Here is a 21,747-nt window from a genome sequence, read left to right as displayed (position 1 = left end):
GTAAGCGCCGGCCGTAAAGCAGAGTGGTGACGTCACCGCTGTGCTCTGCTTTACGGCCAGCAGGCGCTGACAGTGCAGGGAAGCAGAACGCCGGGGGACGCGACAGACACCGGAATGTAAGTATGTAATGTTTTTTTTTTTTTCTTCACATTTACACTGGTAACCAGGGTAAACATCGGGTTATTAAGCACGGCCCTGCGCTTAGTAACCCGATGTTCACCCTGGTTACCAGTGAAGACATCGCTGAATCGGCGTCACACACGCCGATTCAGCGATGTCAGCGGGTGATCCAGCGATAAAATAAAGTTCTGGCCTTCTTGCTCCGACCAACGATGTCACAGCAGGATCCTGATCGCTGCTGCGTGTCAAACACAACGATATCGCTATCCAGGACGCTGCAACGTCACGGATCGCTATCGTTCTAAAGTCGCTCAGTGTGAAGGTACCTTAAGGGTGATAAGGTCTAATAACCAACTCTTCCAGAACAGATCCTGCAACCCTGAGGTGTCAAAACAAGGCCAAACAGACCATATTGGGTGTGTAACACTGAAAACTGAATACTACATGTGGAATACTAGCACAAAAAGAAGCCATGATGGTAGTTGCCAGGGCTATTTAGCTCCAATTCTGAAACACACAGTGATGTGGCCTAGTTCACAGCGCAGTATTCAATATGCAGATGCAATCTCATAGAACACGTTACCTGGCCATCTCAAATGCCTGAGAAAGACAGCTGTCTAAATTAAGATACTGACGAATCATGCGCCGGGCTCCATGGCGCTGCCAGTCCAGGACATTATAATTGATGTCATCCGTGACATGCACAGGGACTACCGGGAATTCCTCTAGCACAGGCATCCCACTTGTCAACCTCTTCGGGGACCAGTTAGACTGCAACGCAATCAGAGTTGGACCACGTCGCTCGTCCTATGAAAACAATGATTGCACAGGCATTAGCCTCCATTAGGTATTACCAGCTCAGTCCTCTCTTATGAGGGTATGTACCTTACCTTGTAGCTCAGAAGCAGCCTCTGAATGGCCCGAAATACTGTCTTTAATTCAGTCTCTGCCCGAACCTCAAAGACATGTTTCTCAGGGGGCAAAAGCTCAGGGTCAACCCTTTCCTGCATTGCTGTGTGTTCACTGGTATACATACTGCTAAGGTTTGGCATCTGGTTACTGCGAACCTATATAGAAGGATCAAAATTAGGGGGTTTGATGTCTTAAGTCTTGGGGGCCAAGAACAACATTCTTGAAGGAAATAAAATCAAACCTACTGTGTCCAGCACAAATACTGCAGACTTTCTCTGTGATGGAATGAAAAGACCAAAAAGAGCCTTGTTCCCCTGACAATTGTGGTACAAGTAAATGTGTCTGATACTGCCTGTGAAGGAAAAGGACAGACATTTGGATAGTCTATGATTGTTTTCTCAGTACATAAGTTGTAGCCTGCAATTTCTTTCTTGGTACCTGGCTCCAAGTAGCTGTACTGTGCTAGAGATTTCATATCCAAATGGTCCAATTCAAAAGTGTCAGCTTCTCTGCCCGACAAGTGGCGAACCATTTGTTTGTTCACCATGCAAACACAACCAAGCTGGATCACTGCCCGCAGCAAGAGAGGGACCTAAGAGATGGAGGCAAAGAAAAATCATTACTTCATGCCTTCATTCTTAAGCCACATTTTGCTCATCACAAAGGCCATCATCACACTGGACACATCTACAGGCCCAACCAGAAATGCATGACAGGCGATGGTCTGACAGGTGGGATTCACACATCTCAGATACACTTAATCTACATGAGACATACAGCCAAAAGTTGACCTTGGAAGGGCCATTTGTGGCCAAGTACCTGTGTTTCATACACTCCCTCGATGTCTGGAGCAGACAGATCAGCATTAATCTCATTGATGTGCTCCTGGTACATGTCTTCTGGTACAGAATATTCATACAAATTATACACTGGGTTAGAGCGAGGCAAGATCCTGTTCACCTGTAGAAATAAGAATGCAAGTCTTCAATTTTATGGCAGATGAAGGCTTTGCCTTTCATCCAGTCGCAGCATATACATTAAAAAGAATATTTAAAAGGAATGTTTCATCCAAAGATTACAGTACTTTTTTTTTTTTTTAAATAAAATGTGTTTTAAACTTATTTTTTAATTTTTTTTATATCATAATTTGTGATATAAAAAAAATAGAAGTCTTACACTGTCCACATGGACTTACATAGTTGGATACACAGAAACCACCATTCACAATAGGCAGTCAGTGCTGACTGTTCGCTCTACTTTTACACTGACCTTTGCTCAAGCTTAATACAAAAAGGTCATGTCAGAATCTGTTCATTGGGGCTAATGTACATATGTTGTTTCCTGAAACAGGTGGTATAACCTGGAATAGCCACAGTGGTCAATGCAAAAATTGCAAGATTTCTACATTTTATAATAGATAGGAGGGAAAAAAATATATAACTATAAAACCTGATTTAACTCCTTCCTGACATATGATCAACTGGTATGTCATATGTCAGGTCCCGTTCTCTGATGCGGATTCAGTAACTGAGCCGGCATCTTTGCTGGCAGATGATTATATAGCCATCATCTGCGTTTAAAGGGACTCTGTCACCTGAATTTGGAGGGAACAATCTTCAGCCATAGGGGCGGGGTTTTCGGGTGTTTGATTCACCCTTTCCTTACTCGCTGGCTGCAATATTGGATTGAAGTTCATTCTCTGTCCTCCGTAGTACATGTAGTAGTATGGAGGACAGAGAATGAACTTCAATCCAATATTGCAGCCAGCATGCAGCCAGCAGGTAAGGAAAGGGTGAATCAAACACCCGAAAACCCCGCCCCTATGGCTGAAGATTGTTCCCTCCAAATTCAGGTGACAGAGTCCCTTTAAACCCTTACTAACATACGACATACTGGTACTTCATATGTCAGGTTCCTGATTCAGTTGGTCTCTGAAAAAGATCCAGCATCTTTGCAGGCAGTTATTGAGCAATCATGTGCCTCTGCCAGCTGCGCCTATTAAATACCAATGTAATTCTGTGACACCAGCATTTACAGTGCACGTACTGGGGGTGAGATCTTCTAACCCCCCCCACCCATCAGTGCTCCCAGTGCGAATGGGCTGTCATGACAGCCAGGGGTCTGCTGAATACTCCTGTGCTTATCATGACTGTACTCCTGTGAAAGCCAGTCAGTGGCTGATGTTCATAGGAGACTGATTTTTTCTATAACACCAATTTTGTAGAATTGCTGTATATAGTACAAGTGATCAGAAGACTACAGGTTCAAAGTACCCCAAAGGTGACAAATAAATACAAGTAAAAAAAATAGTTCAAATCACCCCCATTAAATATTAAGAAATAAAAAAAAAAAAAAGGAAATACAAAAAGTCTGATGTTTCAAAATATAAAATGAATCCAATTGGCAAATTGCATAAAGAGAAATAAAAATAATTTTTAAAAAAGCCAGAAATGTGTGTTTTTGGCCACAAAAAACAGCGCCCAAAAAAAATGCAACAGATCATAAAAACAATGACCCATGACGAAAGATGACGATGAAACGCTAGTCGGGGTGGGCGCATCCAAGGGACAGTCCCCATTCTCATCACATCAGGTAACATCTATATCATTGTTCCCAGCCGAAAGGTGTCACACTAGTAAGAATTTACTTTCATCATCCATATATTATTTTTACTCATCTGATTCAGTTGGCACTTTCTGCTGTTGGAAATATTTTAGGCACTATTGCCATGCACTTTATGTGACCCTCTTCCCTATTACCATTACAATACTTGCCTGTACATGCCTGCCCTACATCAGTCTTCAATATTTTTCAGCAGTACACTAACTATGTCATATGGACATCATTAGGTTTCCTTCCATGATTATGCACTTTTTAATTTGGTGTGTGTGTGTATATATATATATATATATATATATATATATATATATATATATATATATATATATATATATATATATTATCCAACAATAATATATCATTCACATATATATATGTATACGTTTTTGATGTCTTTATACTATGCTGTTACGTATATATAAATTTTTGCTACGGTTTCTTGTGTATTACGTTAGTAAGCACGTACGTAAGCTCTCATACAGCTCCATTTTACAAAATTTAAAACATCACGGCTCTCAGAAAATGGCTACGAAAGTGTTTTTTTTTTTTTTTTTTTTTTACAAATTTCTGTATTTTTTTTTTCACCATGACAACAGGATAGCCCTCACCTTTTTGTACACCACTCCTTCCTCGGTTTTGGGCACTCTCTGGTTGACATAGAAAAGACGAGGAATGTTAAGCTTAATGCAATGCAAGTCACTGCCAATTACTGCCCACAGGCGGAAGATGCCAGGCTGGCTGCTTTCCCCAATCTGTAAACATTAAAAAGCACTTAATGAACCTCTTATAGGTCTTGTGGACTTTTTTTTTTCAAAGATCAAGCCAAACCTGCACAATCTGCCAGGGCATGTCAAGGATGCTGCGAGCCGTTCGACGCAGGAAACTGCCTAACCCAGCTGCCTGGGTTTCACGGACTACACCTCCTGCTCCAGGGGCTACATCTCCACCATCTAATTTCCGTTTCTTCTGTCGTTCTTTGCGCTGACGTGCCTGTATCTCCCACTTTTTCTTATGATAACGCAACCAGAGAAGTCTCTCTTCCTACAAAGGAAAAGTGCAAACACAATGACGATATACAAGCAACAAGACTGGAACCTAACCGCAGCCACAGATCATAACTAGCATATTAGAAAGCCAAACTCACCCTTGTGGTGCCCAGAGGAGGTGGCGGACCCAAGACCTCTCTCCAAGACTGAGTAAGTGCTACATCTTGGGAGTCACCTTGGCTCTCCTCTGCTGTCAGTGCAACACGTTTTCTCTTTGTGCTTATGGGAATAGCGGGCTGCAGATGCTTCTTTACTCCAAAGTCCTCAATATCTGCAGTTTGGGATGGATCTGACTGCTGCAGTTGAGCAGTGACCTAGAAAACATTAAACTATTGCAATAATAAATGCTCTTGGGGTCTAACCAAGGGGTCTCAAACACAAGGCCCGGGAAGTAATTTCTTATGCCTCCCAGACAGGGCTCGATGCGGCCATCACTATAGTCTTTTCCCACAACCATTGGCTACGTGTAATTAGAATGACCTGGGGGGAGGGAGAGGGCATTTAATGGTCATGAATTTGGTAAGGGGTTGGAGAAATTACATGTAATTGTAAAGAATTGCGGGTGGTGGTAGAAAGGACATTTGTAATGAATTGGGGAAGAGGTGGGAGAAAAAACATTAATTGTAATGAGTTGGGGGAATAGGATATAGGCACTGGGACTAATTAATTTATATTTTGTAGGCTGGGAAAAGTGGCTAATTATTGGTGATGTGGGGCACAGCCCTGGCTTAGCAATTTATATTTTGTATGGTGGGATGTACAGTGGTTACTGATATATTAATGGTGTGGTGCATAGATCTATTCAGGGTGCAGTGTGGGGAACTTTGTCTATGTTTGTTAAATTTAGGCTGCTGAGGCATAGACAAAGTGGCTTGCATGCTAACAGGATTTTTTTTTTAAGTGGCTTCAGACCTCAAAAAATGATCCTAATGTTCATACCTTCATAGACTATTAGGATAATATGAACAGTGCCATTTTCCATCCTCACAGTAGCCGTAATTCCGTGCCACTGGAGCTGCTCCTTGGTGCTCCCCCTCTCACGTGACATGGCAGCGGTATGGCCTATTCCCGGGGGCTACATGAGACCATTGTAACGCACATACAGTAAAGCGGTTACCCATTTAAATGGTTCACTGATGAAAGTTTTATACGTTCATCTTGAAGATTATTCTTCAATAGCACCTTGAGTGCCGCCATTTCTACAAGGACTGTATAAAGGTCCGAAAAATTCAAGGTGTCAGTCCACTACCAAAAATCAATGTCATTTTATATTTGTGGCCATATAGTAACAACCTTTATAGAAAGGGTCCAAGATGCAAATTCGTGGCAAAGATTGCAATAGAGGCTTGCTTGGTATGTAGACAGACATGTCAGGAGATCGTAATGTCTGGGATTAACCAATCGGTTGAAACAAAAGGCGTCTCATCGTTCTTCTCAGTGCTGTACCCCCAAAAAAGTCATAGCTTGGCTTTCCAATTATATTCACAGATTTTCCCGCACTAAGTATACAGGTCACCAAGTATACAGGTCATTAAGTCACATAGTATGACAAAGGCATCATAATTTCCCAAAATCGAACATTCAGACACAACATATCTGAATATGAACTTAAAAGGTATTACTATACAGCACAATATAGATACTCTGAACGAGGGACTCCAGCAATTTAACAAAAATCTGCAGCATATCAAAAAGACTGCTAACCATTACCGTAATGTCACAGGTTTCATATTCACAAAACCTTTGCGATCCAATTTAATCTGGTTAATAGGTATTTTCCATTCTCCAGGATTTAAGCACTTACATGTTGGTTCTGCAGGAAATCTCTGATCCACGCTATTTTTTGTAAGGGAAATAAAAGGTTAATGCAAAGCGAATTTACAACCAGCTTGTTTCCTCCAAGCAGAAATTCATCAAATAAAGCCTGATGAATCGTAGAGTATTCTAGAAATATAGGCTTTCATACCACACAAAATGCAATTTTCATCAATTAGCAGAACACCAAAATAAGAAAAGCAACAGCGTAGCTAGTAAACAACTAATTATTAATGAACTATATCCGGCCACAGTGCTGAATGTTAGTCAAGCTTTTACCACTTAGAAGTATGGATTAGTTACACTTTCCAGTAAAATATAGGCTTCTTTCTGAACAGAAGACCGTTTTCTTATTTTATTTTTATTATTGCGAGCTCTAACCACGATGTTGATTCTGCTGCAAAAGCAAATCAAACAGCGCCACCATCTGGACATAAGAGAAATATTCCAAAGCGAGCAAAAAAATATTAACAAAAAATATGTAACAGCAGCAGTTCTAGAACTTCCTAATATGCTCAGCCCTGATTTTAGACCAAATACTCACTTGCTTTTTCCCTGCACTAGTGAAGAGCTCATTAATCCTTTTTTGCTTGTAGACGTCATTCTTCTCGAGCAACTTCTTATGGAGCCAATCTGGGTGTCTTACCCGGGGTACTGGATTCTTCACCTAAACGCAAATGTGATATTGATAACTTTTTTTAATACCTAAACATACATGTCCATATACTTTTTTTTTTTTTTTTTTTTAAAAAAGCTAAATTATAATATATTTCAGCTGACATAGGAAACAAATGCGGTCTAGTAAGGAGACCAGAGTAGAATATGGTGGAAGCAACAAGAAGTATTAAAATGTGCAGACCTTTATTGGTAGATCATCCACAACGCATGTCAGCGGCATTCTCCCTCCCTGAGGGTGCGCAACAGGAGCTGCTCTCACAGGCACCTCACCAGCAGTTCAGGACCTTCCGTCACGTGACCGCAAGCACCTACCGTCACGTGACACCCAGCGTGCACCATAGTCCTTCCAGTCATCGCACAGAGAATCTCCCTTCAGCAAGGAACACCGAAGCCCAGCCTGGCCACCACAGCGGCTCACACTGCCACCACTCGCAGCTGTCAGACATTTACCCCTTGGACGCACTACCATCCATCACGCGCACACCGAGGTTATGCAGGGGTGCATAACCTCTTAAGGTTAGTGGCTACACAGTTTCACCAATAGTCTACTGCTCCACTGGTCCTGCTCATGCACATCCCCATCCTCTTTTCTCTTATATTTCAGCTGAAACACATTGAGGTGCAGACACTCGCCGGGTCCGTGCGCAACAAAACAAGCTGCTAGCCAATCAGAGGCCAGCAGCTGATGTTGGCGTGCAAGTCACTGGCTGCGTATGGCAGTGACATCACGTACTGCCCATCACTTGAAGTGAGATGGCTAAAGAGGAGGACTCCGCGTGGCATAGGAGCGGAGGAAAGTGAGCAAAATTGTTCTCTTTGTTTTGTGTGTTAAAGAACATCAGCAGAATGGGGGACATATACAGTACAGACAAAAAGTTTGGACACACCTTCTCATTTAAAGACTTTTCTGTATTTTAATGACCATGAAAATTGTACAGTCACACTGAAGGCATCAAAACTATGAATTAACATGTGGAATTATATACTTAACAAAAAAGTGTGAAACAGCTGAAATTATGTCTTATATTCTAGGTTCTTCAAAGTAGCCACCTTTTGCTTTGATGACTGCTTTGCACACTCTTGGCATTCTCTTGATGAGCTTCAAGAGGTAGTCACCGGGAATGGTTTTCACTTCACAGGTGTGCCCTGTCAGGTTTAATAAGTGGGATTTCTTGCCTTATAAATGGGGTTGGGACCATCAGTTGTGTTGGGCAGAAGTCTGGTGGATACACAGCTACTGAATAGACTGTTAGAATTTGTATTATGACAAGAAAAAAGCAGCTAAGTAAAGAAAAACGAGTGGCCATCATTACTTTAAGAAATTAAGGTCAGTCAGTCCGAAAAATTGGGAAAACTTTGAAAGTGTCCCCAAGTGCAGTGGCAAAAACCATCAAGCTCTACAAAGAAACTGACTCACATGAGGACCGCCCCAGGAAAGGAAGACCAAGAGTCACCTCTGCTTCTGAGGATACATTTATCCGAGTCACCAACCTCCGAAATCGCAGGTTAACAGCAGCTCAAATTAGAGACCAGGTCAATGCCAGAGAGTTCTAGCAGCAGACACATCTCTACAACAACTGTTAAGAGGAGACTTTGGGCAGCAGGCCTTCATGGTAAAATAGCTGCTAGGAAACCACTGCTAAGGACAGGCAACAAGCAGAAGAGACTTGTTTGGGCTAAAGAACACAAGGAATGGACATTAGACTAGTGGAAATCTGTGCTTTGGTCTGACGAGTCCAAATTTGAGATCTTTGGTTCCAACCACCGTGTCTTTGTGCGTCGCAGAAAAGGTGAACGGATGGACTCTACATGCCTGGTTCCCACCGTGAAGCATGGAGGAGGAAGTGTGATTGTGTGGGGGAGCTTTGCTGGTGACACTGTTGGTGATTTATTCAAAATTGAAGGCATACTGAACCAGCATGGCTACCACAGCATCTTGCAGCGGCATGCTATTCCATCCGGTTTGCGTTTAGTTGGACCAACATTTATTTTTCAACAGGACAATGACCCCAAACACACCTCCAGGCTGTGTAAGGGCTATTTGACCAAGAAGGAGAGTGATGGGGTGCTACGCCAGATGACCTGGTTTCCACAGTCACCAGACCTCAACCGAATCAAGATGGTTTGGGGTGAGCTGGACCGCAGAGTGAAGGCAAAAGGGCCAACAAGTGCTAAGCATCTCTGGGAACTCCTTCAAGATTGTTGGAAGACCATTCCCGGTGATTACCTCTTGAAGCTCATCAAGAGAAAGTCAAGAGTGTGCAAAGCAGTCATCAAAGCAAAAGGTGGCTACTTTGAAGAACCTAGAATATAAGACATAATTTCAGTTGTTTCACACTTTTTTGTTAAGTATATAATTCCACATGTGTTAATTCATAGTTTTGATGCCTTCAGTGTGGATGTACAATTTTCATAGTCATTAAAATGTAGAAAAGTCTTTAAATGAGAAGGTGTGTCCAAACTTTTTGTCTGTACTGTATATGTCCCCCGTTCTGCTGATGTTCTTTAACACACAAAACAAAAAGAACAATTTTGCTCACTTTCCTCCGCTCCTATGCCACGCGGAGTCCTCCTCTTCTTGTCTGTACTGTATATACCAGGATGGAGGACATGCATACATACCAGGACAAGGCCCAGGATGGGGGAGGGGGTGGGGGGGAACATATACCTGGAAGGGGCCCAAGATGCAAAACATTAGTACAGAATGGAGGACATTACTACATAAATTAGGACGGGGATAAACACGCATGTGCTTATAGTATTTAGAATGCTACAAGGACTTCTACATCTGACCAACATGCAGAGGAGAGGGGTGCGGCAGGTCGAAAACTTGACACCGGACTCTAGTTATTCTACGGGCCATTTTCATACCTGTTGTAATGCTGCTGGAATTGTAATGATTTTTTGAATAGCACTACCCAGACGCTCTATGTAGTAGTCCCAATCTAGAATCTGGAAGAAGGAGGAGAAAAAAAACAAACAAACAAAAAAAAAAAAAACCACCAGTAACTCACCAGGTCTGAACAAGACAAAAACAAAGAAACCATTCAAAACAAAACAGCAGCAGAACTAAATTTACGGAAAAAAAAAGAAAAAAAAAGAAAGACATTTAACTAACCGAGCGTATATCTAAATCCTGTAGAGATGGGTTTTTCAGCCATTTGCGTAGATAATGTCGCTTCACTCCTAACTCTGCCTGAAATATTGCCAGAGGAATAGCTCTACAATAAAAACATAGAATCAGGACTAACACAAACTCAGATTCTACAAGGTCACAGTCTGCCATTAGAAACATTTCTACTAAAGATCGGAAGGAACGTACTGCATTTTTGTATTATAAGACGCACTTTTTAGGAAGAAAAAAAAAAAATCTTGCTAAAGTGTGTGCGCCTTGTAATCTGGAGACCGCTTTCTTTGATCTAGAATAATACAGACACAACTTTCTACCCAATCACTCAGAACTGCTCTCTCCTCCTGCCCCACACTGATCTGTCTGATCAGTGCAGGGCAGGAAAGAAAGCTGAAAGGATCTGCATACCTGAAGGATCTTTTAGGTCACATTATGCCTGGAAGGAATTGCTAAATGTAGTAATGTGCACAGTGTGCTGGTGTCTATATACAGCAGGGCTTCGTGTGTGTACACACAGCAGAACCGAGGGTGCATGTACTGCGCAGCAAGCAGTGTTCTGTATATGTGTGCTCTGCAGAGTGTACACAATGTAAAGCTATAAGTGAGAAACACATGCTTCAGAGAAATGCCAATACACAAATTACCTCCATATTCTAGCCTATTGCATTAAAATTAGTAGTATTGAACCCGAAACATATTTACACCACGAGGGAAATTTGATCCCATTTTTTGTTGTCTAACCGGGGTGTGTCTTCTCGTAAGGCGCATCATATACTTAAGAAAAAAAAAACTCTTTAAACTTGGCTATTTTACTGTAATACTGAATAGCGCACATGCAAAGAATTTTGTTTTGTTCCTTTTTGTGGTCAGAATAATCTCTGTGTGGAGTTGTTTTATGTTTTTACCATCAGCCTTTCAGCAGGACTTAAAAACACGCAAGAAAAAAAAGAAAGAAAGAAAAATGCAAGTTTAAAATTAAAAACACCAATCTATCAGTTACAATTCTATTTATGGGATTGATCTCAATGTTTATTTTTAGTTATTTTCGGTCTTTTGCTTGCACCTTTCAGTAACAGGAGAGCCCTCAGGCTTGCGAGAAATGACGTATCGGCAACTAAGTCCAGCATCCTTAACCATCTGATCACCAAGAAATTCAGCAAGGCGTTTGGCAGTACTAATAGATGTAGATTTTTGCTCCCCATAATCTTCAAGTCGCCGAGACATGGAACGATTTTCAGAGATCAATTCAAACAGCTCAGAATCTGGCATATTGGCAGCCTAAACACAGAAAAAAAATAAATTGTAAAACGTACAGAAAAAGGGACAATGTATGAAAAAATATTGCAACATGATCTGCTTCCTACTCTAGCAGGGGTTATCAGATAAATAATGTACATGCATGCATCAACTCAACAGCACATTTACTATCTGATATTGGAATTGAGAAATTAATATGGCGCCAACAGATAAAAGGGAATCTCTGATATCCCTGGTACGGCTGTCTAAAATTTCAGCGAGGTAGAAAGTGCATTTAAATATAGCTTTTAACCAGATTAAAGAACATCTCACTGAATAAGAGCATCCCTAAAGGCCAGTAGCTGAGGGTACAACAAAATTGTTCCTCTGACGCCGATAACGAGAATCAGGCTGCTGATCTACGTAGATGCTTCCTGGACAGGGGGTACCCAGACAGTTTGGAGGAGGACATATAATGAGACTAAAGACAAACAGAGCTAAGCTTCTTGTACCTGTCCCCCCTCAGGGAAGAGCAACCTTCTGGTCACTATATCACCACTCAAGTCTGTTATATCCTACAAAAACATTGGCCAATTTTACAGATGGATCGGGATATCGGGATCTGGTTGGACCGAATCCCAAGATCGCCTTTCAAAACAATCTATAGGCGATAGTCTGGTTAACAGCAATTTAATTTCTCCTAAAAAAAAGAAATGCGGCTTTCTTCTAACACCAAGGGTTGTTTCAAATGCAGCAGTTTGTGTAGCTTGCCCAGTTATGGCAACAGGAAATTACTTCACAAGTAACGGCACAGGCAAAAAAAAAAAAAAAAAGTCAGATTTGCTCCTTCATAAATTGTCACACAAGGGGGGTTATATACAGAGCAGTTTGTCAGCGCGGCTTGGAATATATAGGGAAGACCAGAGAGCTCAGTAGGAGAATTGAAGAACATCAGAGACATTGCCCTGTAAAGAGACATCCCTTTGGCCAGACATGTGAACATCACCCACAATGGAGATAATTCCTGTTGTGAATTCTGTGATCAAGCTCCCTCCTGTGGTCACAAGTGGTACTGCGGCTTCTGAGTTTCCTTCCTCAGGTGATGAGGTTAAGTCGTTAGGTGCTGCCCTATTTAACTCCACCTAGTGCTTTGATCCTGGCCTCCAGTCAATGTTCTAGTATTGGTCTTGCTTCCTCCTGGATCGTTCCTGTGGCCTGTCTGCTCAGCATAAGCTAAGTTCTGCTTGTGTTACTTTTTGCTATATTTTCTGTCCAGCTTGTATTTTTGGTTTTGCTTGCTTGCTGGAAGCTCTGAGACGCAGAGGGAGCACCTCCGTACCGTTAGTCGGTGCGGAGGGTCTTTTTGCCCCTCTGCGTGGTTGTTTGTAGGTTTTTGTGTTGACCGCAAAGCTATCTTTCCTATCCTCGGTCTATTCAGTAAGTCGGGCCTCACTTTGCTAAAATCTATTTCATCTCTGTGTTTGTATTTTCATCTTACTCACAGTCATTATATGTGGGGGGCTGCCTTTTCCTTTGGGGAATTTCTCTGAGGCAAGGTAGGCTTATTTTTCTATCTTCAGGTCTAGCTAGTTTCTCAGGCTGTGCCGAGTTGCATAGGGAGCGTTAGGCGCAATCCACGGCTACCTCTAGTGTGGTTTGATAGGTTTAGGGATTGCGGTCAGCAGAGTTTCCACGTCTCAGAGCTCGTCCTATGTTTTGTGGGTTTTGTCAGGTCACTTGTGTGCTCTGAACTTCAAGGTCCATTGTGGTTCTGAATTACCTATTCATAACAAATTCCCTCTTGAGATTTATGGAAATTGATAAAACCAATGTTAGAAAAAGGGAGACAATCGGAATCAACTGGTTCTACAATATGAGACTTGGTAGATATACCATCTCAGAACACAGGTACCTATTGGTCTTAAAGAGACCCTAACTTACAATTATATTTTCTAGGCAAGGGACTTCTAGGGTGTATTTAGGGAGATCCGTCGGTGAGTAGGGGTGCCATTCTCGTTCCCCCCTAGGGTGCCAACCTCAACTGTTAGGCAGGTGTATAGCCAAACTGTAATAAATAGGGCCTGAAAGTGATAACATACCACTGTCGATCTCCTCCCTTTGAACAGTCCCCAAAATTATCCAGACTATGGATCTGTTGGTTGATCAATAGTATCTGCTCATTGGAATCAACTGGTTGATGGAAGGCTAGGAATTATACCATCTTAGAACATAGGTACCTACAGATATATTTATAATTATGCATAATGGTTTCTTCTAGAGAAGGGCTTTTCAGGGCACGTTTAGGGATAGTCGTCGCGGAGTGGGGGCGCCATTCTAGTCTCACCCCCTATGATGCCAATCTCCACTGTTTAGGTAGGTTCACAGCCCGAGGGCAAAAAATAGAGCTGGATAGTGGCAACATGTATCACTTTGGGTCTCTCCTTTTTGAATAGTCCCCGATGTTCCCATCCATAAGTTCCATCTCTGGTTATCAGTAGTTTCTGTTCATTAAGCCTAAGTTATTATGCACCCTCCCTCTAGATGAAGTTGCTGGGTTGTCTTTCTCTGGGGAAGGGGGTTTGGAATGATTTGCTTGTACTGCCCCTCTATTATCAATAACTGCTATTTGAATACGATTTCTAGGCGTGATGAATTGCATCTCCACCTTTATACATTACGATACCTTATAAGCACAGTGTGGAGATGTGCTTCCCCCCCCCCCCCCCCCCATTTTCGACGCATCTACAAGTGTGTGGTTTACATGTACATATGTGCATTCCATTTGGCGCATTACCGTTACACGGGGAGCCAGAAATGATGTACCCGCTCCTATGACAATGAGCTGGAAGTAATACATACGGGACACCGATGCGCACCAAGTTAGAGCGCACCAGAACGGACATTCTTCAGCAACCGTGACGGGTTATTTAATGCCCGCAGCCACCATGACACCGAACCAGACTTTCTTTCTCCACAAGAAAAAGCGGAATTGTTTTTTCCTTCAGCCACAAAGGCGGATATATCAGACCCCTAGTGTTTGGTCTTTATCTCTCCTGAAGTTTCACCAGATGAAAGGTGTCGGGAGTAACATGGGGAATTATGTGATCCTATAGAATAGTTTTTGGTGGGATACTGTGTGGCTTTTCAATGATCCCCCCCCCCCCCCTTCCCCTTTCCATCGTTTTTAATAGGATCCTATTTTCAGATGTACTCAGCAGAGGGATCAGATCTGGACTCCAACTGTGAGAATATCACCACAAAGCATGGTGAGATCGTTCCTATTTATATATTGCGGCAGAGCGGTTCACTCAGCTGACAGAGGTAGGCACAGGAACACTGTCTCTAAGTCCTTTCACAGGTTTATTATAGATATACGGCATAAACCATGATGAGGACTAAACAAACTTGTCCACTCAGTCCATTCATGTGCGGTAAGTCTGCCTGCTCAGAAGAAATCGGCATACAAAGGTTCAGCTTTCCTTCACAGGACAACGCACTGGAGCTCCACTCTCCAGGCCTTCCGAACCCCGACTGCCTCTGGAAACCTGCTATTTAAGCCCCAGACCACATCCTGGGGTGGAGATAAGGTGGCTAACCTCTCACCCACTATCTTCGTCCACATAAAACCCAGCCCATTATGTAAATTAGTGGTTAACCCCTTAAAGCACTTCGTGTGCTGAAGGAAAAATCTATGGGTTTCATATCACTGACGCCATTAAGCTTAGTGAAACATCTTCCCCACAAGCACTTTTATTGCTGGTTACCTATATGTCACTGAATGTCTATTTATTGTGGTTTGAGCCTGAGGGTTTCTTTTAATTCATTATTTATTAAAAGTTATATTTTAACACACTTTCTACCTTGCTGATCTATCCTAACGATTGATTGGTAGACTATATTGTCTAAAAGTTCAACTCAAAGGATTTAAACAGTTAAACTTTTTCTACATTCGTGATGCAATAGAACAATGCTACACAACTTTAGCACACACCTTGCTGTAAAGCACATCCAGCCAGTAATCTGCCACCTTGGCGACAGAAGCATAGACCTCTTCCAATGTGCTCCCCTTCAAGAAAGCCTCAAACACAGAGGACTGGAATATCTTGATCAGCTGCAATTCCCCTCTTCTTTTTACTTCAAACCCTTTAAGCTCGGCAAGGGAGCCATCTTCATTAAATACAGCATACCTATGGCGGTAGAAAATTATAAGACGACACATACAAGACAAGCGTCCCCATGGATGCATGACAAGATTACCTAATTAACTGCAGTGAACTTAAATCAGCTGTAAACTTCCACCAGATGTTTTTTTGACTTATGGAATTGTTTATTATAAAAAAATCAACTGCTTTGCCAATTTACTTAAGTCATTTCTGTATCGATCATTTTGTTTAAATCCACCCCAAATGATCAAGTACTTTGGTTTGTAAAGCCGTACCCTCAGAGTACAACTTTAAAACCGTGAAAATGAGAGACGTTAATACAAAACCAAACCTTTTTTTCAGCTTTTTTCCCTCTTCTTTAGATGCTGGAAGGATCATGGCAAGATATGGCCCATCCACTTCAAAGAAGATACTATTTTCAGAGCGGGTTTCATATGTTAATGTTGTTGGATCAACAAGTTCCTGATACTGATGGTTTGTGAAGCCTTCCTAAAGAATTGTAAAACAAGAAAACATTTATCTGGTTAATTTTTTATGTATTATATATTTTTCGGACTATAGAATGTACATTCTAAAAGATGCAATCCTCGGCCACATTCTAATACACACACACTTAAAGCGTTCTCTTTAGAATAGCATACTAGGCAAAATTGTTCTGACGTAATTAGTAATAATTATTTTAGAAATTATGAGGCTGAGGGTGTATTTTTCCATTGTACCTTAATCACATTTCTTTAATGAGATACAATCATTATCCCATAAAGCACCCCATTTAAAACTTTTTTTTTTTTTTTTTTTTTTTTTTTACAGCCACTGAAGGCATACATATATGGCAGAATTGTGAAAACGTTCAACACAATATTGTTTTACAGTAACTTTAATCTCTTACCTTCACCAATATATTGAGCATGGCACCTGGATAGGATATGGTTACTTTTGGCTTTTTTGCATTTTTGGATTTGATTACAAAGTTCTCAGGGAAACTATTTGGAAGAACACACCATATTCCATCTGTGTCTAATTCCAGAGGTCTCCTATGAAAAGACAAAAAAAAGTTATTCCATGCTTCTATACAAATAACAAATATATGCAACATATCTAAAGGCTGTATATCAGAAAAAGATACCATATTTGGTATCTGAATGAGGCTTGCAGAAACTTTTTTTTAACTGAAAAATACCTCAGAATAAACAGTATTCATTAACAGGATATGCATCAGATTATGTTATCAATGTTAACAGATATTAATACAGGATACCATTACATCATATTTTGAATGGTATATTTTCGCTGTTGCAGATTACTATATTTGAAAATATAACTATATATCAGAGGTGAATCACACCACTTCTCACAGATTCTATTGAATTTTTGGGGACATCCTCTATTCCTATATACTATATAATCATACTGTATTACATAAGAATATATAGAGATTATACTATATTCCTGGCAAGGAACAGTCTCACAAATAAGGCCACATTCACACGTTCCTTTTTATCCTGCGGGTTCTCCCGCAGCGGATTTGATAAATCTGCAGGGCAAACCCACTGCGGTTATCCCTGCAGATTTATCGCGGTTTGTCCTGCGGGTTCCGCTGCGGGATTTTACTCCTACTATTGATGCTGCATATGCAGCAATATGCAGCATCAATAGTAATGTTAAAAATAATAAAATAATGATATACTCACCCTCTGACGTCCCGATCTCCTCGGCGCTGCAGGCGGCGGTCCGGTTCCAAAGATGCTGTGCGACCAGGACCTTCGGTGACGTCACGGTCATGTGACCGCCACGTCACCAAAGGTTCTGGTCGCATAGCAAACCTGAGACCGGACGGCCGCGTGCAGCGCTGAGACTTCAGAGGTGAGTATAACATGATTTTTTATTTTAATTCTTTTTTTTTTTTTTAACACAAATATGGTTCCCGGGGCCTGGAGGAGAGTCTCCTCTCCTCCACCCCGGGTATAACCCGCACATTATCCGCATTACTTCCCGCATGGTGGGCACAGCCCCATGCGGGAAGTAAGCGGATCAATGCATTTCTATGGGTGCAGAATCGCTGCGATTCTGCACAAAGAAGTGACATGGTCCTTTTTTTCCGCAGCAATTCAGCGCGGTTTTTTTTCGGGTTTTTCCGCATCATGTGCACTGCGGTTTCTGTTTTCCATAGGGTAACATTGTACTGTACCCTGCATGGAAAACAGCTGCGGACCCGCAGCGGCAAAATCGCCGCGGTTCCGCAGTAAAAACCGCATAGTGTGAACATGGCCTAAGAATTTATCATATTGTGCCCAGATTTCCTCATCCAAAATCCCCAACACACACACAGTTCCGGCACACAATCAATCGGTGCCCCAATTATTCTTGATAGGTCACATTCACACATTCAGTATCTCACGTCAGTATCTGTAAGCCAAAACCAGGTGGTGAGAAATGTAGAAGTGGTGACGTGTTTCTATTATACTTCTCCTTCGATTGTTCCACTCCAGATTTTGGCTTACAAATATGGATGTAAAATACTGACCAAATACTGAGCATGTGCACACTGCCATAATGTAATAACTACTTCACTCCAATATCTCATCACTGCATAGTTTCAGATAAAATGTCAAAAATCCGCTCCCAATTCCCCACATCTATGACATCCATCAAAGGATAATCTACCAAACCTATATAGCTTGGATGGGTTTAGGTACAACTGATGAAAAACAATTGTATTACTTTATTAATTTTCAGCCAGTTATACCACTGTGTGGGCTTCAAAATTATCGCTCCAGTGTTCTTCAGTTAATGAGGGTATCAATTGTGGCTATTTGCCTTCCACAGAAAGAGGAGTCAAGCCAATTTTTGGATTAAGCAGTAAATTATATAGTGTGGAATTTACACCCGTAGGGCCTTGGGTAATGAGTACACCTATTCGTGGGTATCTCGATATCCGCATGCTAGGATGTGGGAACTTGTGCGTAACAGCATGTCTCATTTGCAAATATGTATAAAATACTACTTGTGTGGAACATCATATTTTGTATGTAATTGGTCAAATGATTACAGTACTTCATTTTCAAACACCTTGTCCAGTATTGTTATTCCGTATTGCTTCCAAAATATAGGATACTGATACTGTAATATCTTAAGGTGTGGAAACTCGAGGTTGTCCCATAACTGAAATTCACTAAGTAGGCGAGACTCAAAATTCGTTAACTTCCCTTCCAGACCTGTATCGCAAGTTTATGCACCAATAGCGATCTCTGTGGTGGTTTATAGGATCCTTCCAATATTGCCTATACTGAAATCCCATTCAAAAATTGCAAAATATGTCACCACATCCCTCAACCAACTTTTTAAATAACACAATTGGGCAGCTAGATAATATAAAAATAAAATCAGGTTCTGCATGCCCGCCCTAGTCTCTGTTTTGGGCCTTTATGAACCTCATTTGAAGGACGCCATTATACATGCACTCTCTTAAATAATACCTTGGGGATCTTAATCGAGGAGTGGCCAATATACAGAGACACTATGGGAGCATAATCATTTTAAGAAGATTAATTCTTCCTGCTACAGAAAGAGGAAGTTGGGACAAATTCTCAAACTTTTTTTTAATCATCTCAGTGAGCGAGTATACAATACCTTTCAAAACAATAATTGGGCTTTTATTGATAATTATACCAAGATATTTAAGTTTGCTGACTACTTGTAAACCAAATGGCCAAGGGTCCAGGTATATCCTCAGTGAGTGGCATAACGGAGGATTTGTCCCAGTTTATTTTCAGACCTGATAGGTCCCCAAATTGGTTAATTAAAGTGATTGCTCTTGGAAGGCATCGGTCCACTCTTGACAAAAAAAGAATTGAGTGGTTGGCATATAACCCAGGTTTATCCAATCTGGATTTTTGCTGCGATTCCCTCTACCATAGGGTCTTGCTGGATTTTAAGAGTAATAGGCTCTATTGCTAGGGCAAAGAGCATCGGAGACAGGGGACACCCTTGTCTCATCCCCGTTTCCACATTAAAATATTCTGATAGTATTCCATTCACTAGAACATTAGCTCGTGGCCTATAGTAAAGCAATTCAATCACAAAACTTTTCACTAAAACCAAATCTAAGGAGTACACTATGAAGGAAATTCCATTCCAAGGAGTCAAAGGCCTTTGCAGTATTCAAAAATGCAAATATCCATGGCTTCCCCTGTTTAAGGGCTATTTGAATTAGAACCTGGATCCTCCATATATTGGATGATGTTGATCTCCCAGGAATAAAATCAGATTGATCTTCATGGATGATGTTTAAAATGACTGTTTTTAATCTATTTGACAAATTTTTTGTGAGAATCTTAGAATCCGATTTTAAGAGAGACATAAGGCGATAGGAACTACATTCCTCAACTGGTTTGTCTGGCTTAGGGATCACCACAACAGTGGCATCACAAAAAGATTGAGGAAGGGAGTCCCCTGAGAGTGCTTCAAAAAAGGTTTCTAGTAGTGCAGGGTCCATTTTGTCAATATATCTTTTGTATAGCTCTACCAGCATGACATCTGGTCCTAGTGCCTTCCCATTAGAACGTGACATTATGGCATCATGTATTTCATCCAGACTAATGTCTTTAACCAAAAGTGAGTGACGTGCATCAGAAAGTCTAGGAAACTGAATATGATTTAAGCATTCATCTATTTCATCTGATGCAAGATTCAATCGGGAACTATGAAGATCACTGAAATATTCCTCAAATTTTTGTGCTATCTGCTCCAACTTAAGCAAAGAGACTAGTGATGGGCGAGTAGCATTGTTGCTTGGGTCTCCCTGAGCATGCTTGGGTGATCTCCGAGTATTTTGGCGTGCTCAGAGATTTCACTGTCGTCTCGGCTGCATGATTTGCGACTTGTAGACAAGGCTGAATACATGTGGGAATTCCCTGACAAACAGACATTCCACACATATATTCAAGCTGTCTAGCAGTTGCAAATCATGCAGCTGAGGCGACGAAAACTAAATCTCCGAGCACGCCAAAATACTCGGAGACCACCCGAGCAACAAGTTTACTTGCTCAGCACTAAAAGAAACACCCTCTTGATTTAATGTTTCTGTTGGACTATATACAGTTGTGCTCAAAAGTTTACATACTCAGAATTTTTGCTTTCTCGGCCTTTTTTCAGAGAATATGAATGATCACACCAAAACATTTTCTCTGGATCATTGTCATGTTGGAACGTCCAAGTACGTCCCATGCACAGCTTCCTGGCTAATGAGCGCAAATTTGCGTCCAGTTTTTGCTGATAACGTGCTGCATTTATCTTTCCTTCAACTTTGACCGTTTCCGGTGCCTTTGTAGCTCACACATCCCCAAAACATCAGCGATCCACCTCCGTGCTTTAAAGTACGAATGGTGTTTCTTTCATCATAGGCCTTGTTGACCTCTCTCCAAATGTAACGTTTATGATTGTGGCCAAAAAGTTACATTTTGGTCTCATCACTCCAAACTACCTTGTTCCAGAAGTCTTAAGGCTTGTCTCTGTGCCGTTTTGCGGCTTGTCTCTGTGCCGTTTTGCGTATTGTAGGCGAGATACTTTGCGGCATTTGCGAAGTAATGGCTTTCTTCTGGCGACTCGACCATGCAGCCCATTTTTCTTCAAGTGCCTCCTTATTGTGCATCTTGGAACAGCCACAACGCTAATTTTTCAGAGAATGCTGTATTTCAGCTGATGTTATTTGTGGGTTTTTCTTGTATCGAACAATTTTCCTAGCAGTTGTGGACAAAATTTTTGCTGGTCTACATGACCGTGGATTTCTTTTTACAGAGCCCCTGATTTTCCATTTGTTAATCACAGTTTGAATGCTGCTGACTAGCATTATCAATTCCTTGGATATCTTTTTGTATCCCTTTCCTGTTTTACACAGTTCAACTACCTTTTCCCATAGATCCATTGACAATTCTTTTGCTTTCCCCATAACTCACAATCTAGAAACGTCAGTGGCTGGATGAAAGATCCAAGAGTCTGTCTGGATACCAGAAACTCACTCAGTTTCTAT

At 41.4% G+C, this 21,747-nt stretch overlaps 1 protein-coding gene across 1 annotated transcript in view; it reads right to left on the bottom strand.

The window, feature by feature from the left end:
- The window catches only part of POLE (DNA polymerase epsilon, catalytic subunit), a 143,214-nt gene that overhangs the window by 39,829 nt on the left and 81,638 nt on the right, over positions 1-21,747 (bottom strand). The window contains exons 23-37 of the mRNA XM_069760226.1: positions 16,609-16,753; positions 16,051-16,208; positions 15,548-15,743; positions 11,384-11,598; positions 10,309-10,411; positions 10,062-10,142; positions 7,057-7,179; positions 4,796-5,011; positions 4,480-4,692; positions 4,260-4,403; positions 1,852-1,992; positions 1,471-1,624; positions 1,278-1,384; positions 1,011-1,187; positions 704-927 (exon numbers count right to left, since the gene is read on the bottom strand). Of these exons, the coding sequence (XP_069616327.1) occupies positions 704-927; positions 1,011-1,187; positions 1,278-1,384; positions 1,471-1,624; positions 1,852-1,992; positions 4,260-4,403; positions 4,480-4,692; positions 4,796-5,011; positions 7,057-7,179; positions 10,062-10,142; positions 10,309-10,411; positions 11,384-11,598; positions 15,548-15,743; positions 16,051-16,208; positions 16,609-16,753 (2,397 nt within the window). The remainder of the gene's footprint in view (positions 1-703; positions 928-1,010; positions 1,188-1,277; positions 1,385-1,470; positions 1,625-1,851; positions 1,993-4,259; positions 4,404-4,479; positions 4,693-4,795; positions 5,012-7,056; positions 7,180-10,061; positions 10,143-10,308; positions 10,412-11,383; positions 11,599-15,547; positions 15,744-16,050; positions 16,209-16,608; positions 16,754-21,747) is intronic.

This window comes from Ranitomeya imitator, chromosome 1 (assembly GCF_032444005.1).
Source record: "Ranitomeya imitator isolate aRanImi1 chromosome 1, aRanImi1.pri, whole genome shotgun sequence".
Classification (NCBI taxonomy): domain Eukaryota; kingdom Metazoa; phylum Chordata; class Amphibia; order Anura; family Dendrobatidae; genus Ranitomeya; species Ranitomeya imitator.
Note: the sequence above shows the minus strand (reverse complement) of the source record. Positions and strands in the feature narration are given on the sequence as shown.